Consider the following 19,798-nt stretch of genomic DNA (forward strand, 5'->3'; position numbering starts at 1 on the left):
TTAAATTAACATTAAATATAGTTTCGAATAATAGTTTAGGTTAAAAAAATTCGGAAGAAATGCCAAAGTAAAAGTTTCGTGTCATTTTATGAATATATTTGTACTCTGATTAGAAATGATGACTATTTGACACGTAAAAAAATGAAAAAATATATTTTTGCGCCGAGAAAAATCGATGGTTAACAAATGATTGAGCATTTGACTCCCGTTACGTCACATAAACATTCCTTGCATCTTCCACTTAATTCTGCCACTTTGTCGTGAAGACTATAAAATTTTCCATATACATTGCAACCTGCGAGAGAAACAACGTTTTATATATTATAAATTCTTCAAAAATCTTTAATTAAAGACTTTAGTTTTTTAAGAAAATTACCCGAAACTCTCAACACTCCCCAACTGTTACCGACCAGCGATCCAGGAATTGCTCCGGGTTTCTCACTGATTACGTCGTCTCGTTCCGCGTCAGTAGGACTAGGGGTCATCAAAGACAATAAGTGATCTATGAAAGAAAATCTGGTTGGTGCTTCCAACGTGGTCATTTCTGAGGATTCTGTTGTCGTTTCCGGAGGTTCCGTTGTAGTCTCCATTGTAGTGATGCTCGATTCTGTTGTAGTTGTGGGTTTGAAGGTTTCTATATCGATTACTTCGATTGGTGCGAACGTTGGCATGTGTGGTGCGGATGGTGGGATGTGTGGTTCGGATGGTGGGATGTGTGGTTCGGATGGTGGGATGTGTGGTTCGGATGGTGGGATGTGTGGTTCGGATGGTGGGATGTGTGGGGCGGATGCTGGGATGTGTGGTGCGGATGTTGGGATGTGTGGTCGTCTTTGAATAGATGGAGGCGGAAGATTTACTGTAATTTAATAATACTTTTTAAAGAAAATATAGTGAATATTGAATAAAATCGAAAATGAATTTACCGCATATGTAATGAGGACAACAGAATCCCGGACTTTTCTCCATTCTGCAACTTGGACTGGGAGGAGGAAGACATTCTTGTCTGCGACACATCTCTCTTCCAGAGATACAACGACATACTTCGCACGGATCTCCACGAAGGATCACTTCTCCATTCATAAAAGTTCTTCCATTAATTATGCAGATTCCTTTAAGAAAGTCATTAAGTTAACTTCAGGCAGATTTAGACTAATAATTTTATTGTTTAACAATTAATTTAAAAAATTAATTCAATTTATATTTTCGATACATTCCTTACAATAATGTTGTGAAAATAATTTTAAAAATATTCTGGATATTAATATTTATTTATAAATGAAATCAATGCATTAATGTACAAAAGTCTTAAAGGCTGATCAGTGGCCGAGTGGATAAAACCACGTACGACGATTGGTCCACGAATAATGATTTCGAGTTTTCTTCACACGTGTAACAACTAAATAGGGACAAGTTTCCCTTAAAAAGTCCTTCTGGAAGCATCCCCTTGACACACGGTCCACGTATCGCGTTGTCTTATTCCACCAATCAAATACGCATAAAAATCTTCATTTTTATTTTTATTAAAGGAAAACAGTTTTGTACTAATCAAGAAAGAAGCTGTGCGCAAAACTTTAAAAAATCGTGCTTAAAATTACATCAAAAAGAATAAAAGTAAAGCTTGATTTTCTATCTTTAAATTCGTTGTCAAGCTACACGAATTACTTCAATTCGTGACTCTCCACACGCACAACCATAAGTTACTGGAATTTTTTCGTGCTCGGATGATGAAAAACAAACAAAAGAAAGTAACAGTTTCTAAGAAACTAAGAGAGGAATTAAGATGGAAAGAATGTAAAAATTCACTTCTGACAGTTAATCTGTGGAAGATGGAAAGGTAATACAACTCGCTGCAATATTTTACTTGGAAGAAACTCCGGGAAAGAAAGAATTATTCTAATGATCTTATCGTATACCGTTTCTTTTCAATAAAACAATATAGGCTCTATTAATTACTACGAATAAATTGAATTTACCTCTTATAACTTCAACATATAGAACCGTAAGTCCGGACTCGGTTCACTGGTAGTTGGACTCGGGTTCGTTCCCGAACAATAAGTTGTCCAAGTGAATCTCCGGGTTTTCTTCACGCGTCTAACACCCGCATACAGACCAGCTTTTCATAAAAGTCCTTCCAAATGATACCTCCTTGGCAGATCGCCCACGTGTTGCGCTGCCATAATCGAACCAAATCAACCGAACTCAGTTTTTTGTTACGTCAGGGCCTCACCACTAGAGTAAGCTGGTATGAGCAAAGAATAGAAAACGTCACAAACACAAACAATTTCGAGTCCTAAATGGATTCGAATAGAGATCCTTCGTAGTTGTATATTTCTCATTCCTCAATCTTCCGATCTCTTACTACTGATCAACAACAGGAAGAAACAAAAAATAAAATAAATAGAATTTGTAACCTGTTATTAAAGATTTAAAAGATAAAGAATGGAATGACAAATAAATTTAAACTTGGTTTCCGGATCAAGGGAGGAAGAATGCGACTACTTTAGAGCCATTATCGCAGGACATTAAACGTCAAACTAACAAGGAATAAAGGAATAATACTTCAAATTATCACGAACACAACTCGACCGTATAAAATGTAATTACTAACCATAAAGAGAGCTCTCTTTCTAAATTATAGTTAAAAATAGGAAAGGTTAAACAGTATTACGTGTGGACAATAGAATCTCCTATTCTAAATTAGAAGAATAATTTTGTGGCCGTGCAAAATATTGTATTGTTAGCTTCGAATTTTTGAGCTCTGCGTTCTAATAAAACTTAATACATGTAGAGTTATATTTTATCCAATCAAAGCATTTGCATTTAGAGAGATTTAACTTTTTACATTCGCCAATGCCGTTGCCTATGTACTTACTATGTCATAATTAATATTATCTCGAAGACTAACTGTTATAGTTTCTCATTATTGTATTACATTTCCTATCGAACCTATTCTATATTCCCTATTATTCTATTCCTTATTATCTTATCTTACTTCATATTGAAAGCGTGTAATCCGAACTGTTTGCTCTCATATCCCAACACTCGTGTTCAAGATACGTCTATGTTCAATCATTTTAGCGTGTGACTTATTTGTTCCCATGCTCAGAGTCATTGAAAGGATTAATCATTTTGGCACAGTAACCTTAGATGAGAGGATATTTAGTTACAGAAGATTAAGAAAACGGTTGGCTTATCAAAGAGTGAAAAATTCTTTTCTTCCTGTTGTTTAACTTTAGATTTTATGGTGTTTAATGAAAGATGGTGAAAATATTAGAAGATAATCTTATAATATGTAAATTTTGACACGTCGCGACAAAGCATTCCGGATAAGAATGAATTTAATTCTAGATTCAACCACAGAAATATTTCTAAGTACTTAAATTATCCGTTTAAAGACATTTTAAAAACAACAATCATTTAATAAGTTTTTTTATCCTAAATAATTAAACCTTTAAATTGATTGTAACAGTATCAACAAAGAAAAAAATATATTTTCGAAATTTTTATAATAATAAAGAAGCAATTTGGAATGATATAATCAAATTTTACACATCAGATATCAGGAATTGTTTTAAAAAAGATGATATAAAAATAGCATTGTGCATGCTATTTTTATACCTTACGGTTAATATAATCTGATATAACAATATATAAATAACGTGTTTGTATACATACTACACGACACGTTACACACAATGGTATGAAAATTGAATGCAAATTATGTTATAAAAATAGCATCTTGTTTGCTATTTAACTTTCGTTACTTGAAATTTCATTTTATATGTTCAAAAACACATATACAAATATATGTATTTTTTCTTATTTACAGCTTGTTAATTGCAACACTGCAGTATATTTAATTGCCGTGTTTAACCCGTGTTTAAGACAAAGATGATCGAAAACTCACCGTAAATCTACGTTACAAATGATATAATGCAAACGAATAACTTTTTGATCACCTGGTATGTGTTGAGGATCCAATCAGCTGGTTCTATAACTATGTATCAAAATACTACTAACAACTAAGTACAGTGTATCTGCGAACAGCCATTTTCGTTACGATAAGATTAATTCTAGGTTTAAAAAGTGTAGCATACAGGATGCGTGACATTGTAACTAAGCTTTGTATGGCATAAATTTACTTATTAACTTATCTTTTAGTTAATGAAGATCGAAAGTATGTCATTCTAAACGTACCTGTTAATGGTGGCTTTGTAGTTCTTAACACGATATTGGGATTAATATAAGGATTTCTCGTTACTCCTCCTCTTCCGAAAGGTCTTACTGCCAATCGAGAGCCCAAAAACAGAAACGGAGGAGGCAAACGATGGGCTTCTTCTAATCGAGAACGTTTAAAATCGTTGAAAGTTACAGTCGCTAACGTTTTTTCTGTAGTAGACGGATATTCTGTTACGTTTTCACTCTGTGTATCAGTTACATTTTCAGTTTTAGTCATTTCAGTACTTAAATTTTCCATTGTAGTAGCTGTTATTTCTGTAGTTGCATCAGTTTCGGTTGAATTTTCTGTAATTTCAACCACCTTTAAGGTTACCGTTTCTACCGAAGACATATTGAAACTGATTGGAATGGTTGTCAACTCTTGCGAAGTGTCGTTGTTTAAATTAGTGACATCGCTATCTTCTACACTTAATGAACTATTTTCAAGCTCGATTATTATGTCAGATGTCGTTGTCTGAGAATCATTCGAATTAGTTTCATATTCGATAGACTCCGTCTGGTTTAAGACACGATTACTTTGATTAAGATCGACATCGCCGTATCTCTCTTCTATCTTATCTTGATCGATCACTTCAAAATAATCGCTAGTTAAGTTTAAAACTGGTACAGTCACCGAAGATTCCGATAAAGTCTCGTTTATTTCTCCAGCACCCCAACCGAAGATATTTGTTGTATGTTTCGACGGATATTGCGTAAAATCTACAGAATTTAAGAATTTTAAGATATATTCGATTAAAGTTCATTTATGCCAATTATCTAAATACTTACTACAGTTATATTCTACGGGACAACAGTGACCTTCCGGTATTATAGGAACACACCCATCCATTATGGGAGAGCATTGAAGAGGACTACACTTTATACCTTCTCTCGAGCAATAACAGGTCTGGCAATGACCCGTGCTAGGAACGGCATCTCCGATCGAATACGTAAAATCGTCTATTGTGCATCCTATAAAGATCTTAGTGTTATTTTCGTCCAAATAAAGTTTACGTAAAAGGCATGGCGAGGAAATACCTGAAGGTTTAAATGTAGTGGCATCGGTAGCTTCGGACGTAGTCGTAGCGGATGTCGAAGAATAACTTTCGTCTAAACCAATTGAAAATATTAATTTAAGTTGACGTACGGGATGACTTTGGTATAATTCTACTTACCGCAAACGTAATGAGTGGGACAACAAGTATAATTGCTCATGTATCTAGCATTACAACCTTCGATTATTAGGTGACACTTTGGTCGAAGACAAACTTGTTTACCTCTGATACAATAACAATAATGACAATAAGTTGAAGAAATCATAGCCGAACCTTCCGCATAAAGGGAACCATTTATGTAGCAACCTGCAAGTAAAAGAAATGGCGTTACATTTGATAAAAATGTCACGAGTCACGCGAGACTTTAGAGCTTCAGTTTCAATGGGGCACAGGAAAAGTAGTGAAATTATATTTCGGTCATTGAAGCAAAACAGTTAACTGAAGCCGAGAGAACAAAAGTCGATTTTGAGAACTTTCTCGCTCAACAAAGAAACGAAAAGGAAGCACACACTGTTGATTCCGATTCAAGAAAATTACCAAATTTTTTCATTCTACACGTCTAAACCATTTTTTCTTACTCTATTCCACGGATCCGCATCATTTTTAGTTTGTAATAATTAAAATCTCACGCGTTCGTTTCCATTTTGAAATTCTATATTACTCACCTCCTTCCAAATCTTCATCACTTAAATAAGAGGTGGAAGAAATAACCATATTCGTCTGATTTTGATCGATATTATTTGCTTGAAGGTCGGAGGTTAACTTAGGTTTCAGCTCCTGTACCGTGCAGGATTATAAATATAATTGAAAATAATTAATATTAAGTCAAAGCATATAATTACTCACATCATTTTCCGAATGGTTACTCGATATTTTGACTTCTAATGAATTATTTTGACTAGAAGCGAAAGAATTTCCCACAGTTTGTTCTTCTTCGTCTAAAAAAGACAATTTAATTAATTAGACTTTACTCAATTCGTGTAAATCGAAACCTCACGATTAATGCAAATACCACAAATGATGTCGGCGCAACAACTTCCAGGTTGTTTTTTTGCCACGCAGCCAGCCGGTGCGGGTAGAACTGTTGTGCAGACTCTTAAATAACAGATTAATACACCAGAAGTACAGGTGCAATTTAAACAGGGCTCGGCAGTCTTTACGGTTTCTCCCTCGCCGTATTGCGTATCTTGATATAAACATTCTGCACCTGAAAATCAAGTAGGAAAACTCATTCTTAAACACGTGTCAATGTCACGTAACAACTCTTAGCTGGTATAAACATAAGAATCGTATTGTTCGATAGCATAATTTACGTGTAGCCTTTAAATAATTATAAGCTAACCGTTATAGTTCTGTTACAGGAAGTACGAATGCGAACTGTTGGAGCGAAACGTTCATTAGTTCCGGTAAAAAAAGAGTCGAAGGTGGTGATAGAATATGTTATTCGGATGGGGCCTCCGATAGTACGACCCCCCGCCAGCCTTTGACTTTCTCTACTTTGCAGACTACAGGTATGCGCGAGGTTAACAACCTCCGATTTCGAGTGCAACAATGAAAGGACATCGTCCGTTAACAACAGGTTGACCCCATCGCTTAAAATTCTATACACCCGTTAATATAGCGGTCAAGTTTAAGCAAAGTAGCTATAATTTAAGAGCTAACCGGGAAGACGGTACGCGAAAAAACACGTTCAGGAAGCGAGTTACGTAAGAGAAATCGACTTAAAAAACTACCTTTACATTTTCTACAGGTCGTTTCTTAAATAGTTAAGCGGTATCGATTAATTCTACAGATTTTTATGTACTTAATATACAAAAACTTACCCGATGACAGGCGGTAGCGGGAGAGAATCAACAAAGAAAGAAAAAGAAGAGCCATGATACGAGTTCACTTTCACTCCCCCGAATGAGTGAGTGAAGTGGAGAGACTGCTCTTTAGTCCGTGACTTAAAGTAAAACAAGCATGACCTCTCTCCCTCCACCAACCAGTTATAGTTGATCAACAAAGATAATATCGAATATCTAACCATCGATGCATCCCGAAATTAAATGTCATCGACAAATGCAATATTATCAAAGAATACGTTCCTCGAGAACAAAGAAAAATGTCACCGTTTCCATATAAATTTAACATTCAAATTTCAATAAAATCGCTTCATTTCTCCAGAAAAAATTAATATTTCGAATTTCTTTAGAGGAAAACCGAATATGAAATAAAAATATTCAGGAAGGTAAAATTAATAGGAATTTCTTCCCCGTCCAAAAACTTTAATTACTTTTTCTTCATTTTTCCCAATTATTCACTTAGTTCTTTGTACGCAATTCACTTTCGACTCGTTATTACAGTAATTATCAAACCGGACATTTAAATAATCCTCATTCTTTCGTGTCAAAGACTTTTTTCAATCCGTCCCAAATACTTTTTCCTATTATTTTTAATTATTTAAGGTCGTTTCGACGTATTTACCTTTAAATTTATACATTTTATTATAAAAAATGTAAACAAAATTTATTTACCTACCAATTAATTTTTTAGTATTTAACTATTATTATGTTTTTCTAAAATATTTATAAATTTCCAATTTGTAAATTAACCAATAACGTCTCGGAAAGTAAATTAATTTCAAAAAATAACCAATGAAGCGTGAGAAAATTCAAATATTAAAAATATAAAATGTTTCGATAAGTTTTTTTTTATTATATTTTAGTTTCTTATCATAAATATAATTGATATACAGAATTTTATATGGAGCGTGCATAGATTTACATCGATATAAAAAATATTTAAAATAACTTTTTTAAAACAAAATACAGGAAATATTATTACATAAAATTGAATATATTTATCTGGGAATTATCTACGTAATTGTTAATATTAGTTATATTGTTGACGCAACTTGTAAGAATAGAAAGAAATTCTAGTATTGTCTATTTGTCTTTCGTCTAAGTAAGTTTTTAATGGTTTTTTCACACTTTTTACAATCTCTTTTTAAATATTTATTTCGTGATAAATTTCCTAATTTTAATTTAATAAAATGGCAAAATTAATTCGTTTGTGGCATATTATAATATTTACTACGGACAGACAACGCGGGCGCTACTATCGATACAATACTATATAAAATTAATTAGAGACCAACCCAGAAATTAATTTCGGTTTTTGGATTATTTTTTCCACTTTTTTTACTTAAAAAATTAAGCAAACTTTTAGAATATTTATGAATAAATTCTTTTAATTTTTTAAAATAAAATAATAAAAAACTTAGCGATTTTTAAATGAACTTTTTAGATTTAAACCTGAATTTTTAACTCGATTTTAACTAAAATGTTCGAAGAATTTACACGGAATTGTCTTTAAAAATTGGTAAAAATCGATCGATAATCTTTAACGAGTTAAAACGATACTTTTCGAGTCGATAATCGGAGTTTTTGGAGTAATCGCGTCATTCTTTAATAAGGGAAACGACACATTTAAAATTAGATCGGCCAGAACAAAAACATTAGTTTGTATAGGGAGCGGCGATGGTTTCTACTTATAAAATATACAATTAAAATTTGTTAATATTAATAAATTACAAATACGATCCACAATTATATAAAAATCATATAGAGGACTCGGAGCCGTCTTTGACCATAAGTTATTAATTAACAAATACGCGGATAAGATGGAAATTTTTAGAAGTTCGCCGTGGAATTTTACGACGTGGCCAGCGCTCGGGGCCCTTTTTACGCTAATTTTCGGTCATTTCGTTATCGTATCTCCTAGGAAATGGGGATACGTCCGAACTATTATATCTGTAAAATGTTTACGCCCATTCGATGTCTTAACACCAGACTAGTACGTAAAATATTGCGCTGGGCTTAATAATTTACGGACTTTTTATATTATTTATATTATAATCCCTTAAAATCGTCAGCGATTTAAAGTCGATTCGACTAAATCCGTATTTATTGTTGTGGCGGGCGCCTGAATTTTGCCACCGGCATTTTGCCGGAATGCTGGCGTCGATTCCCAAATATATATGCTGGCGTCGATTCCCAAATATAGCCTTCGTTCGCTACTTTTAATATATTTTAAAGGCATCGCCTGGAATCATTGTCGATAAACGGAGAAAAAATAATAAACTGTTACCGTCAATAATATATCGCTACTAAACTCTACTACCTATCATCGGTAAATTACTATTAGTAAACAAAATGACTAGTAAATTTTTCCCACCGATTCTCGAGCGTTAAACTTATCGTCTTTCGTGGTCGGGGAGTCTTTCTTTTTCGTATTCGAAGAGTTGGCGTGTAAAAAAATGCTAAGGGCCGTAACGAAAGTTTAGTAAAAAGGAAAAAACGGGTGCAATAAATGACTTCTCTTAGCCAAACTGGTGATGACAATATGGTTAAAATTCGGCAGAAAACGTATTTCGTTTTTGATTAAAATAAAAATTGCGTTATTGCTAGAGATTTTTATTGGAAAAAATTCAATTTTTCTCAATTATTATCCGAGCATTCGCTTAATAAAAAGTAGAATGCGCCGCAAATGTCGTTAAACTCGTTACGATGGATGATTGTAAATTCGTTTACCAGTTAATACATTGCCATCTACCAACCAATTTAGAAATTACGCTCCAACGTGGTTAATAATTTTCTTTTCTCTCTTTCTTATTGCACCAAACTTTTATATAATACAAGAAATTGCCATATTGTGTAAGATATAAATTGCCGAAACTTAAATAATTTTAGCCGCGGTTCGTCGTCTACTTGTCGGGGAATAAAATATATTACATTTTAGTTGGCGTAAATAATTAATTAAATATTATTTTAAGAATGTTTTTATGTCATCGAGAACGTAAATCTACACTTTTAGAATATAGGCCTACATAATTTAAAAATTTAATTAAACATAAACTTAAAGTTTAATACTCGTAAACATAAGTATATTTTATTCAAAACTTTCCGACTTCAATCCCAGAAAATAATTTAAGTAAAAAGAAATGCGTATTCGTTTACGTAAAGTCGGCTCCTCCGTAATACGAGAGCTGTTGTGCACGAGATACGGCTTTACGGGGCAGATACAGTATATTATTCAATAAACAATATAGAAACAAGATCGAAAACAATCGGATACTCTGAATAGAACTGACCAGAGTGCGGAGCGTTACTCGAGTTTTTCCAGTTAAAACGTCGGACAAATCTAATTTACTTACGAGAGATTATTGACATTAAGCGATGGTTAGATTAGAAAAGGGATAATTGTATGTAGTAACCATAAAAATGTAGATAAAACGGGCGATTATTTATTGTGACACGGTCACAATGCCGGCCCGCAATTTTTAATCATATTTTTAATTTATTTAATTTAAAATATATGCTCTCCACCTCAAATTAGTAGTGTTTCGCTCCCGTACATCATACTTTAACAATATAGTCGTGCCGGTCGTCTAACACCTTGTAGGGGAAACTTGTGAATCGAAATAACGCCACCTTCTGTTGGCACCGGAAGTTCTTGTACAGTTAATTGGCTCCTCTTGCCGCTAAAGTTTCCATATCCGGTCTCGTCTTTCGTTCGTCTAACTCTGTTCTGGAAATTAAGGAAAGACAGACAAACGGACAGACGGACGGACGGCAGTGGGAATTTATAGATACGCATCCCAATTATACATTTATAGTGATATTAATACATTCAAATTTACTTATTCGTGCGAATAAATTATATCTTCAGAACTATATAAAGTAGTTTCTTCAAAGTCGGAGGGGTCTATGGTAAAGGAATTAAAGGAGAGGGTATGCCAAAAGTACGTAATTGTACAGAGAGGGAGGACACGTATTTACGGACGGCTCCTTAAAAATGTATTACTTTTTATAAATGGGTAAACATTTTAATTTTTCAAAGAAACTTTTAAAAAGAAAGAAGAGCTTTTGTATAATGTGTTTTTTTCATAGTTTTACGTTTTGTACACCGTCGAAATATCGAAAATGGCTACGAAATAGATCGATGGCGTAATGACGATTACGTTGTTGTTTACGTGGCGTCCTCTACCTCGTGTATGCAAATGATAAAATGAAAGTAAACGAGAGTTGTTGCATTTATTCGCGCATCGCGTTATAACTTTCTTTGTTAATTTATGGTTTATTCTTCAAAACTGATGCAAAATTATAATATCAGCTTCGTCGTTAAAACTGTCCATTTTTCATTTAGCTATTGTTTTAGTATCTTGTATTGTAAGTATTTCCTGCCCTCTGGTGTCAAAAATATTAATTAAGATCATTGTGAGTATTAATTATTATTAAAATTTAAAATGTAGTTGATACTTTAAACACCATCAATTTATATAAATGTTTTATATATGGACTTTTCATTTTCACTCGCGTAATATTAGCACTGGTATCTTATCTGGAACTAATGAGTAACTGCTTAGTGAAATGCGTGATAATTTAAGTATTTCTCGAATAATTAATTAATTATACAAAGTCTCATATATCAACAAAGGGTATTTTTCGAGTCTTAATTCTCGATACACAGATCGTGGTATAAATGTCAGATAATGGCACTAACGTCAGGAATTTTGGATTGTAATTTGCGCATTTATTATCAACGAGAACAACGAACAATTGAAATTATATTCGATAATTCTTGATCGAATATAATTAAATGGACGATACAAAAAACGGGTTAAGTACATTTATTTCTTTCTGTTGGAAAACATTTTCGCCTGGACCTTGTTGTGTGTATCAACACATCGATGAGTAATTGATTTTGTAACTGTACAATATTCCGTTGTGCAATATTTGTCGTGGTTAATTTAACAAACGGTATCATTTGTGAGACTTTGTACTTGGGAATATAATTAAAATCTCTTCTGTTGTTTTTATTTCATTGAAATAATACATTTAGTTCAACAAATTAGCTCTTGAAAAAGTTTCCTGGCTTTTTGTTCTTAAAAAGATGCCGAATCATTCGGTTTTCGTGGCTGTTCGGTACACTTAACATTGAATTTCTTACATTATTATTTTTTAAATGATGGAAGAATGGTTTTGAATTTTCTAATTTTTTAAAAAGTAAAATACGATGATTTATACACACTAGAAATTTTAAATGTACTGTTTACGTCCCCGAAAACTATTAAAACAACATACATTTATAAAAAAGGAACATGTTTATTATGTTAATGTGTGTGCAAACCACATGATAACCAACAAACTCACTTTAGAGGGGTGAGTAGAGAATCCCCAACTATCCTTGGCATCACAATATGAATATGGCACAATAGAAATGCCACCATAAATATAAAAGAAACACGTTAAAACAGGACAGAGCGATGTATCTTAGGTAACAATGATAATACTAGTGAGGGAAAAAATACACAACAAATGCCAACATCGTCCTGTCCGTTTTTAACTTCAACAAATGAGTCCGCTTTCAGTCAGTTTTTCTTTTCTTTCATTTCTTAAAGTACGAATGATTCATTTTCAATAATAGAGGAGCTTCTGTTTTACAATCCCTAGGTTGACACAATAACCTTCCGGCATCTTCACACTTGCAATCCATGCAGGGGCCACTCGCTCGTTTGACATTTTCTCCTATTCTGTAGAAAGTCTTTTCATATATACAACCTGTAAAATGGCGTTTCGGTATAATGTACACTTCGTTGTGTGGAATGTTACTTAAAAATTGAACGGGATTGAAATTACTTTTAACTGATCAAGTTACCTAATTAACTCACCTTTAATCTCGACTGTTGCTCTTATATTACGTTTCCATCTTTCTGATACTACGGGACCGGCAGTATAATTTTTGATACCGACTGGAACGGCTTGAGTAAAAAAGAAGAATTTTAAAAATTAGAAACGGTAACAATAAGAGTTACTGTTTGTTATGAAACATTAAAACAGGGATGGACAAATCGAAAGAGAAGAATCGAAGCAGCCTCCTCGTGGAAAAAGACATGCCTCCATAAATTCTAATGATAACACAATAGTTATAACAGAGTAACTACTTACGACAGTCGTAACGTGGACAACAATATCCATGAATCTCTGCTTTGAAACAGTCTGGTACAGGTGGTGGGCAAGATTGATGAAGACAGAGAATATCACCGCGGAAACAGAAACAAAATTCGCAGGGATCCGAACGAGGGATCTGTTCCGCTGACTGGAACATTCGATTATTATGAATACATCCTGAAAGGAAAACGATCACTTCGGTAATTAAATCATTTAAGGTATTCTAATATACAATATAACTTAACCAACCTGAAGAACTACTGTCTAAATCGAAAGGTGTCGATGGTTCTTTCTTTGTTTCGGTAGTATCCATTAAACTAACAGTGAGTTCAGGAGATGAAGTCGAACGCTTTGTATCGTCTGGGAATGAGGTAGATTCGTTTTCAACTTTAGCACCCATCGTGCTATCAGACAGCATATGAGGGCTCGACGGACTTTCTTTGCCTCTAGTTGTTGGCATAAAAGTTGAAAACAAAGTAGAAATTCCTATTGTACCCGTAGTTGATGAAAGACGAATATCATCTCTTGTTGCCGCTGTTGTTTTTTCAGTGGAATCTGCTTCCGTTTCGGTTGAAACTGATTCTAAAATCTCTTCTTTTAAAGTTGTTTCTGGTTTAATAGCAGAAGTACTTTCTGTTTCTAACGATGTAGATTTTGCGGGCGATTCTGTTCCAGTAAATTCTGTTTCTTTCTTTGATACTAAAGTAGTTTCTTCTTCAGACGCTGTTTCTGGTTGAATAGGAACAGATGTTGAATCTTTAAATAATGTTCCTAGTAATTCTGTTTCGGAGGCATTGGTGAGAGGTGTAGTTATTTCATCTCGAGCAGTAGATATAAATGTTGTCTCTGTGCTTTTCTCAACTCGTGCATCTCTGGGCAATGTCGAGAAATCGAAACTAGTTAGTTTGCTTGTTATATCTGTGGAAAATCGATCAGATGAATCTGTAAGTGTTGATGAAAACATTCCTACTAAAGTATGATCAGAAGTAGATAAGGACGGAACTGTCGTTTCTTCTTCTGTTGTTTCTTTCTCACGTTTAGTAGACGTAAATAAATCTTTTAAGGACGAAAGAGTTTGTAATGTTGAAGTAGATTCTGTACTTACTCCTGATTCCGATATCCACTCTGATGATGTCGCAGATTCAGAAGTTTTCTTTTCTATTGTAGTTTTAACTGCTGTAGATGTGATTCCTTCCATTTCTGTAATATATTCTGTAGTTTCTGCAGATTTTGCAATTGTTTCAGAAACTGTTGAACTTTCTGTTAATTTTCTTCTTTCTTCTGCAGTACTTTCCGAGGATTTTGTGGTTTCCTCTTCTAGGGTAGTTTCCTCTGGTTTTCGGGTAGTTTCTTTTTGTTCTTTCGTAATTTCAGTTGCTTTAGTAGTTTCTTCTTCCTTGGTAGGTTCAGATGATTTAGTGGTTTCCTCTGCTATCGTAGTTTTTTCTTCTTTCGTAGGTTCAGATAATTTAGTGGTTTCCTCTGCTATCGTAGTTTCTTCTTCCTTCGTAGGTTCAGATGATTTAGTGGTTTCTTCTGCTATCGTAGTTTCTTCGNTTGCATGGCATTACTTTGTTGGCTCATTTCTGCTTCCTGGTTCGAAGAAGTACTTTCTGGTGAAGACTCGCCAGTTGCTTCCGATTGCATGGCATTACTTTGTTGGCTCATTTCTGCTTCCTGGTTCGAAGAAATACTTTCTGGTGCAGACTCGCCAGCTGCTTCCGATTGTCCAGATGGTTTCTTTCTCTTAATCTTTAATTCCGATTCTTCTTCGGAACTTTCATCCGATTCAGGAGAACTATCCTCGTGTCGTTGCTCTTCAGAATCTTCTTCAGAACTTTCTACATCTCTTTCTTCATCCGATGCGGATTCGTCCGAATCTTCATCCGAAGAGATTTCGGTGGGATTTCTTTGTTCATCTGGCAGATTTTCGATAGATTCTTCGGAAGAATCATCTGTTTCTCTTTGTTCTTCCGAAGGTACTTCGTCGGAATCTTCTTCTGAAGATTCGTCGTCAGTTTCTTCACCTCGCACATCATTTTCTGTTATGATCCCTTCTTTATTTGTAAAACCAGTTTCCTCTTCCGATGACGTTTTTCTTTTTTCTGCTAAAATTTCAGGTTCTAACGTCGTATATGATTCATCAATTGTAGCTTTTTCAGTCGGTTGTATTTTCTCATCGGTTGATAACTTATGTGTAGATGAATCCTTATCGTCTGTTTTCTCATCTAAAGAACTTGCAGTTGATAAATCTTTCTCGATTGTGTCCTCTTCTTCCTGATGAACTGAAGATTCTGTATTTGATAAATCCTCGTACGAATCGTCCTGATATTCTTTGTCTGTCGAATGTTTACCAAATGAATACTTCTCGGTTTGCGAATAAATCAGAGGATCCTTTGTCGAAAATAATTCTTTAGGATCATTTATTTTGTTTCCTTCTTCAACCAAAGAAATGTTGTCTTCGTCACTTTCGTCGTCATCTACAGGATTCTCACTTGTATAATCATCTTTAGATTTATCTTCTGTACTTTTTTGTATATTTAATGGATTTTCAGTAGAAGAATAATCCAAATAATCAATTTTATCTCTTTCAAAATCAGTTGTTTCATTTATTATAGGTTTTCGAGCGAGGTCAGTTGGTTCTTTCTGAGAATCGTTTGATGTCTTTACAGAATTTACCGAAGTCGAATGATTTCTATTTTCAAGAGAAATGTTTAGTTCTTTTTCAGGTTCAGCGATAATAACCGAGTCTGAAATTGCATCTTGCGACGAAGAAACCGGTCCAATGGTAGTTAACTCTTGGTTTCTTTCGGTAATAATTTCTGGCGTAATGGTAGCCGGTTCAGTAGTTTCATAGGACGTAGTAGTGATATTCGTAATGAATGAAGTATTGATAGAAGATTCAGTTTTAACAGCTAAAATAAGTATTAATGCATATATTTTAATATATATTTGCAAAATAACGAGGAAGTACAGAACGCCAGATCATTAAAATGTAAATGTATTTTACCTGGAAGAGGACAATGATCATAACGAGGACAACATTCACCAGTTACAAAACGGGGCATACAGTCACGTCGGAATACACATTCTGCGAATGCGCAAGCGATAGAATTACCTTGGCAATGACATTTATAACACGGATTCTGTGGATCTCTTATTTCGTCTCCGTTTCTATACAGTTGCCCATTATGCTCGCAACCTGTACGATTACCGTTTTAGCATCAGAGAGCAAAGATAAAGTAAAATAGATAAATAGGGATAAATGAATTTACCGCATAAATAATCCGGGCAACATTCTCCTTCTCTTCTGATTGCTTTGCATCCATGCTTTATTTCACATTCGTGTAAAACGCACGCAAATCCAGGAGGACGACATCTGCACGATTCGCATGGGTTATCAGTCGGAATGCGATCTCCGTTGTAGTAAACAATTCCATCCACAACACAAGCTGAATATAAGTTTTAAAATGTACAAATAAATAAAAGTTTTTTATAAAAATTCAGAAATTCTAAGAAAATTTCTTACCTGTTTCGTTAGCGATATAAAAAGCGGATCTCTTGTGTAAGGGTATAACACCTATAAATGCAATTCTCGGTAAAACACTTAAAAAATAATGTAATTAAACGTTTTCATTTTTTAAAATAAGTGTTTGGATAGATTTAAAGGGAGGAGTCTATATGAAAACCAACAATAAACAATGAAAATAGACCTTGGGAGGGTCTTATTTTCATTCAATTTGATAACAAAAGTCACCGTAAACCTGGTTTATAAAAGAAAATCACTTACCTGACTCGACTACATGGAGAACGATAGGAAGGAGAAGTAAACAAGATAAAAACTTCATATCTAAAAATATAATACGAATGTCTTAAAACAAACACTAAAAACTTCTCCGAGAGAAATATATTAAAAAATTAGCATCCCTAAATGCGAAATTTTATGAAAGAACATCTTTATAAAAGATGAAGGAGGAAGTATTGTACTCAGTGGCTGCCTATTGTTAGAATATTAAACATTAATCCTATAGTTTGCCTTGAATATATTTATAAGATTCTTTATATAATTAATCCATTTACATGCTCTATTTATATATCTAATAATTTAGGAATATTTTACCGTTTAGTAAATAACTAAAGACAAAGGAGAGCAAACAAAACCTTTCGAAACCAATCACCGAATCAACTTACCAGACAAAAGCAGTAGAATATTTCTACGAAAAGTTCAACACCAGTCGGGTGTCTTTACTTTTATACAGGTACTCAGGACAGTGAACTTGGTAGAAAATCGCCCGAAGGCAGCGAACGACATCTCTTATTTAGTTCCGAAGATGGACTGGAAGATGGACCGTCTCTAACTTGTCCCACTTCTAATGGGTGGGTTTTACTGATGACTCTCACAAAGCTGTAGCGGTTCGGAGCCAACAATAACGCTTCCTTCACCAATGGCATTTACGGAGAATACAAAACTCCGACAGTAAAAATATAAAGAAAAAAATAATAATAAATGCGTGACAATTTAGACGCGTTTTACCGTAACAGTCATCAAGAGTAGGACAATTTATGGCAGCGATATGGTCCATCGGCTATTGTATAGAAATAGTATTCCGACCTTGACCTTACACCAATAAAGCAAATAGAGTGAGGAGGAATTCCATATTTTCGTTGATAGAAACAATAAATTACTGAAAACGAGCGGTGAATGACTCTCTCTTTCTCCTTCTCTAACTCCTCCTTAAAAATAAACACCTAAATTTACGCTACGAAACTTAAAAGATTATAAACCGGTCGAAGCCAGTGTATGGAGTCTTAAATTATTCTTCATCCGTGTTTTTTACTTAAATTTCCTCTAAAAAACTTCGACGATATTCACGATATATAGCATACTTTTACTTTATATCTGCAAAAAATAACGATAAAAACTAGGAGAGTGTGTGTAAAATCACTAACAGATAGAGAATTGACGTGTATATAAACCTCAGTAGTGTTGTTTTTATGACACATTGAATTCAAAGTCAAGATGAATAATAGTCCTCGACCTTTCTATGCCATTACCATTCATTTTCGTATTGAAGCGCAATGTATGGGTACAACAACCTCCGAGTTTAAATTCGCGGTAGCCGATAGAAAACCGATTTAGGAATAATTTAGTTATATGAATTAGTGAGGTTCAGGAAGTATGGGATAACCGTCTTAACATTCTTTACATTCTAAATAGCATGACCCGTCAAGCAAATCTTTTCGTCGACAACTAATTAAAAAGCTACACTATGTCTACTTCCTCGTCTCTACGCCATGCCTTAAATTGTCTTCGGGCATTGTAACTAGACATAAAAATCAAAAGGCACAAGAAACAAAAAGTACTCATATAGTTCGTCTCCTACTGCATTTTCGCGCAATAATAGATGCATAAATCGGGCCGTTCTTCGTAAAAAAAATTTAAAAATTAATTTCTTTCCAATTTTAAATTATTTATATAAACTGCATTGGCATTAATAAATAAATTTTTAAAAATTGGGAAAAAATGAAAAAATAAGTCTATATTGTTGTCGACTATCGATAATCGATAATCGATCATCGATCATCGAAATCGATAATTAAATCCCTATTTTGAACAAAACTCGAGTCTTTGCTTTTTAATCGATTTATGTAATTTTTAGGCTCGACATTGAAATTTGTATCAGAATCGATTTATACGTTTTATTTTCTCATTCTGTCTTCGATAGAAAAGAAATTTGAAGACGAAACAATATCTGAATAGAAGTAATAAGAGGGTTGATTGAATATTGTTTCGATAGATAAGTATAATAATACGGATATCTTAAAGTAATTAATATAAAACGTACGTAATATATAATATAATATATTAGAATTCTGTAATTATTATCCGTTCGCTTTCTGTTTATGGTTATTTAATTTCATTTATACGTTCATCGAATGTATGGTTTCGAAATTTAATTTATATTTCTTTAATTGGACGGATTAATTAATGCCTTATCGAGTTCGATACGCGTAACTTATTTGTAGGATTTGAAAAAGACGAGAAAGAACCCGAGCCAATTATAAAAAGTTTTAATCACTAGCAAAGAGGATACGGTCACAAAACACTGGTAGTCGCGGGTTCGTGCCTGACCAATGGACTTTCCGGTTTTCTACGCCTAAATTGGGACCAGTTTACCATAGAAACTCTTCCCGAATAGCATTTCTTTTTTTTGCTAGAATTGCCCAAGAATTCGAGTTTATTTAAATTTTGAAGAAGTAAGCCAAATTAGAATCTAAGTATCGATTTCGATTGTCGATAATCAATATTTAATCGCGCGACTCATCGATTGATTTTTACCGTAATCGATTATTATTATCTATATTTTCATAATCGATTACTATTTATAATCGATCATCGATATATATTTTAAATCGATTAATATAATTTTGAGGCTCTCTTTGTTCTGCTCGAGACAAACGACGTTGTCTAAATCTTTATTTACGTAATCTACTCGTTTGGAATTTGAAAAAGTTCACGCAGCTGACGTA

General features: G+C 33.8%; 4 protein-coding genes across 4 annotated transcripts in view; all 4 read right to left on the reverse strand.

Annotated features, from left to right (window-relative positions):
- On the reverse strand, positions 1-7,151 carry LOC111619036. The gene is made up of 11 exons (XM_023360674.1): positions 7,097-7,151; positions 6,286-6,480; positions 6,120-6,211; positions 5,939-6,050; positions 5,394-5,579; positions 5,257-5,328; positions 5,008-5,190; positions 4,198-4,938; positions 924-1,109; positions 377-856; positions 1-295 (listed from the first exon to the last, which is right to left on the reverse strand). Exons 1-11 carry the CDS (start codon positions 7,149-7,151, stop codon positions 180-182), a joined length of 2,418 nt encoding a protein of 805 aa, XP_023216442.1. The 3' UTR covers positions 1-179.
- LOC111619024 overlaps positions 2,344-19,798 on the reverse strand; it is a 19,110-nt gene continuing 1,655 nt past the window's right edge. Inside the window, exon 3 of the mRNA XM_023360659.1 lies at positions 2,344-2,354. The gene's annotated coding sequence lies outside the window, so the exon portion shown is untranslated. The remainder of the gene's footprint in view (positions 2,355-19,798) is intronic.
- The window catches only part of LOC111619025 (flocculation protein FLO11-like), a 25,619-nt gene continuing 18,226 nt past the window's right edge, over positions 12,406-19,798 (reverse strand). The window contains 4 exon segments of the mRNA XM_023360660.1: positions 12,406-12,877; positions 12,988-13,077; positions 13,265-13,444; positions 13,517-14,823. Of these exon segments, the coding sequence (XP_023216428.1) occupies positions 12,705-12,877; positions 12,988-13,077; positions 13,265-13,444; positions 13,517-14,823 (1,750 nt within the window). The 3' untranslated portion in view covers positions 12,406-12,704.
- LOC111619023 (kielin/chordin-like protein) lies at positions 16,162-17,583 on the reverse strand. The gene is made up of 5 exons (XM_023360658.1): positions 17,459-17,583; positions 17,058-17,117; positions 16,797-16,847; positions 16,543-16,719; positions 16,162-16,469 (listed from the first exon to the last, which is right to left on the reverse strand). Exons 2-5 carry the CDS (start codon positions 17,113-17,115, stop codon positions 16,195-16,197), a joined length of 561 nt encoding a protein of 186 aa, XP_023216426.1. The 5' UTR covers positions 17,116-17,117; positions 17,459-17,583; the 3' UTR covers positions 16,162-16,194.

Source organism: Centruroides sculpturatus, unplaced genomic scaffold, assembly GCF_000671375.1.
Source record: "Centruroides sculpturatus isolate CEXI.00-Female unplaced genomic scaffold, Cexi_2.0 scaffold234, whole genome shotgun sequence".
Taxonomy (NCBI): Eukaryota; Metazoa; Arthropoda; class Arachnida; order Scorpiones; family Buthidae; genus Centruroides; species Centruroides sculpturatus.

What these genes read in the sequence shown, in the direction of transcription:
- LOC111619036 (XM_023360674.1), bottom strand. Translation starts at nt 7,151, where the DNA reads ATGGCTCTTCTTTTTCTTTCTTTGTTGATTCTCTCCCGCTACCGCCTG. An exon ending in TGATGAAGATTTGGAAGGAG is followed by an intron (nt 5,580 to 5,938) that starts GTGAGTAATATA and finishes TTTTACTTGCAG; the next exon opens with GTTGCTACATAAATGGTTCC. An exon ending in TACAAAGCCACCATTAACAG is followed by an intron (nt 1,110 to 4,197) that starts GTACGTTTAGAA and finishes ACTTTCTTAAAG; the next exon opens with GAATCTGCATAATTAATGGA.
- LOC111619023 (XM_023360658.1), bottom strand. Translation starts at nt 17,115, where the DNA reads ATGAAGTTTTTATCTTGTTTACTTCTCCTTCCTATCGTTCTCCATGTA. An exon ending in TCTCCATGTAGTCGAGTCAG is followed by an intron (nt 16,848 to 17,057) that starts GTAAGTGATTTT and finishes TTGCATTTATAG; the next exon opens with GTGTTATACCCTTACACAAG. An exon ending in TTGCCCGGATTATTTATGCG is followed by an intron (nt 16,470 to 16,542) that starts GTAAATTCATTT and finishes GTAATCGTACAG; the next exon opens with GTTGCGAGCATAATGGGCAA.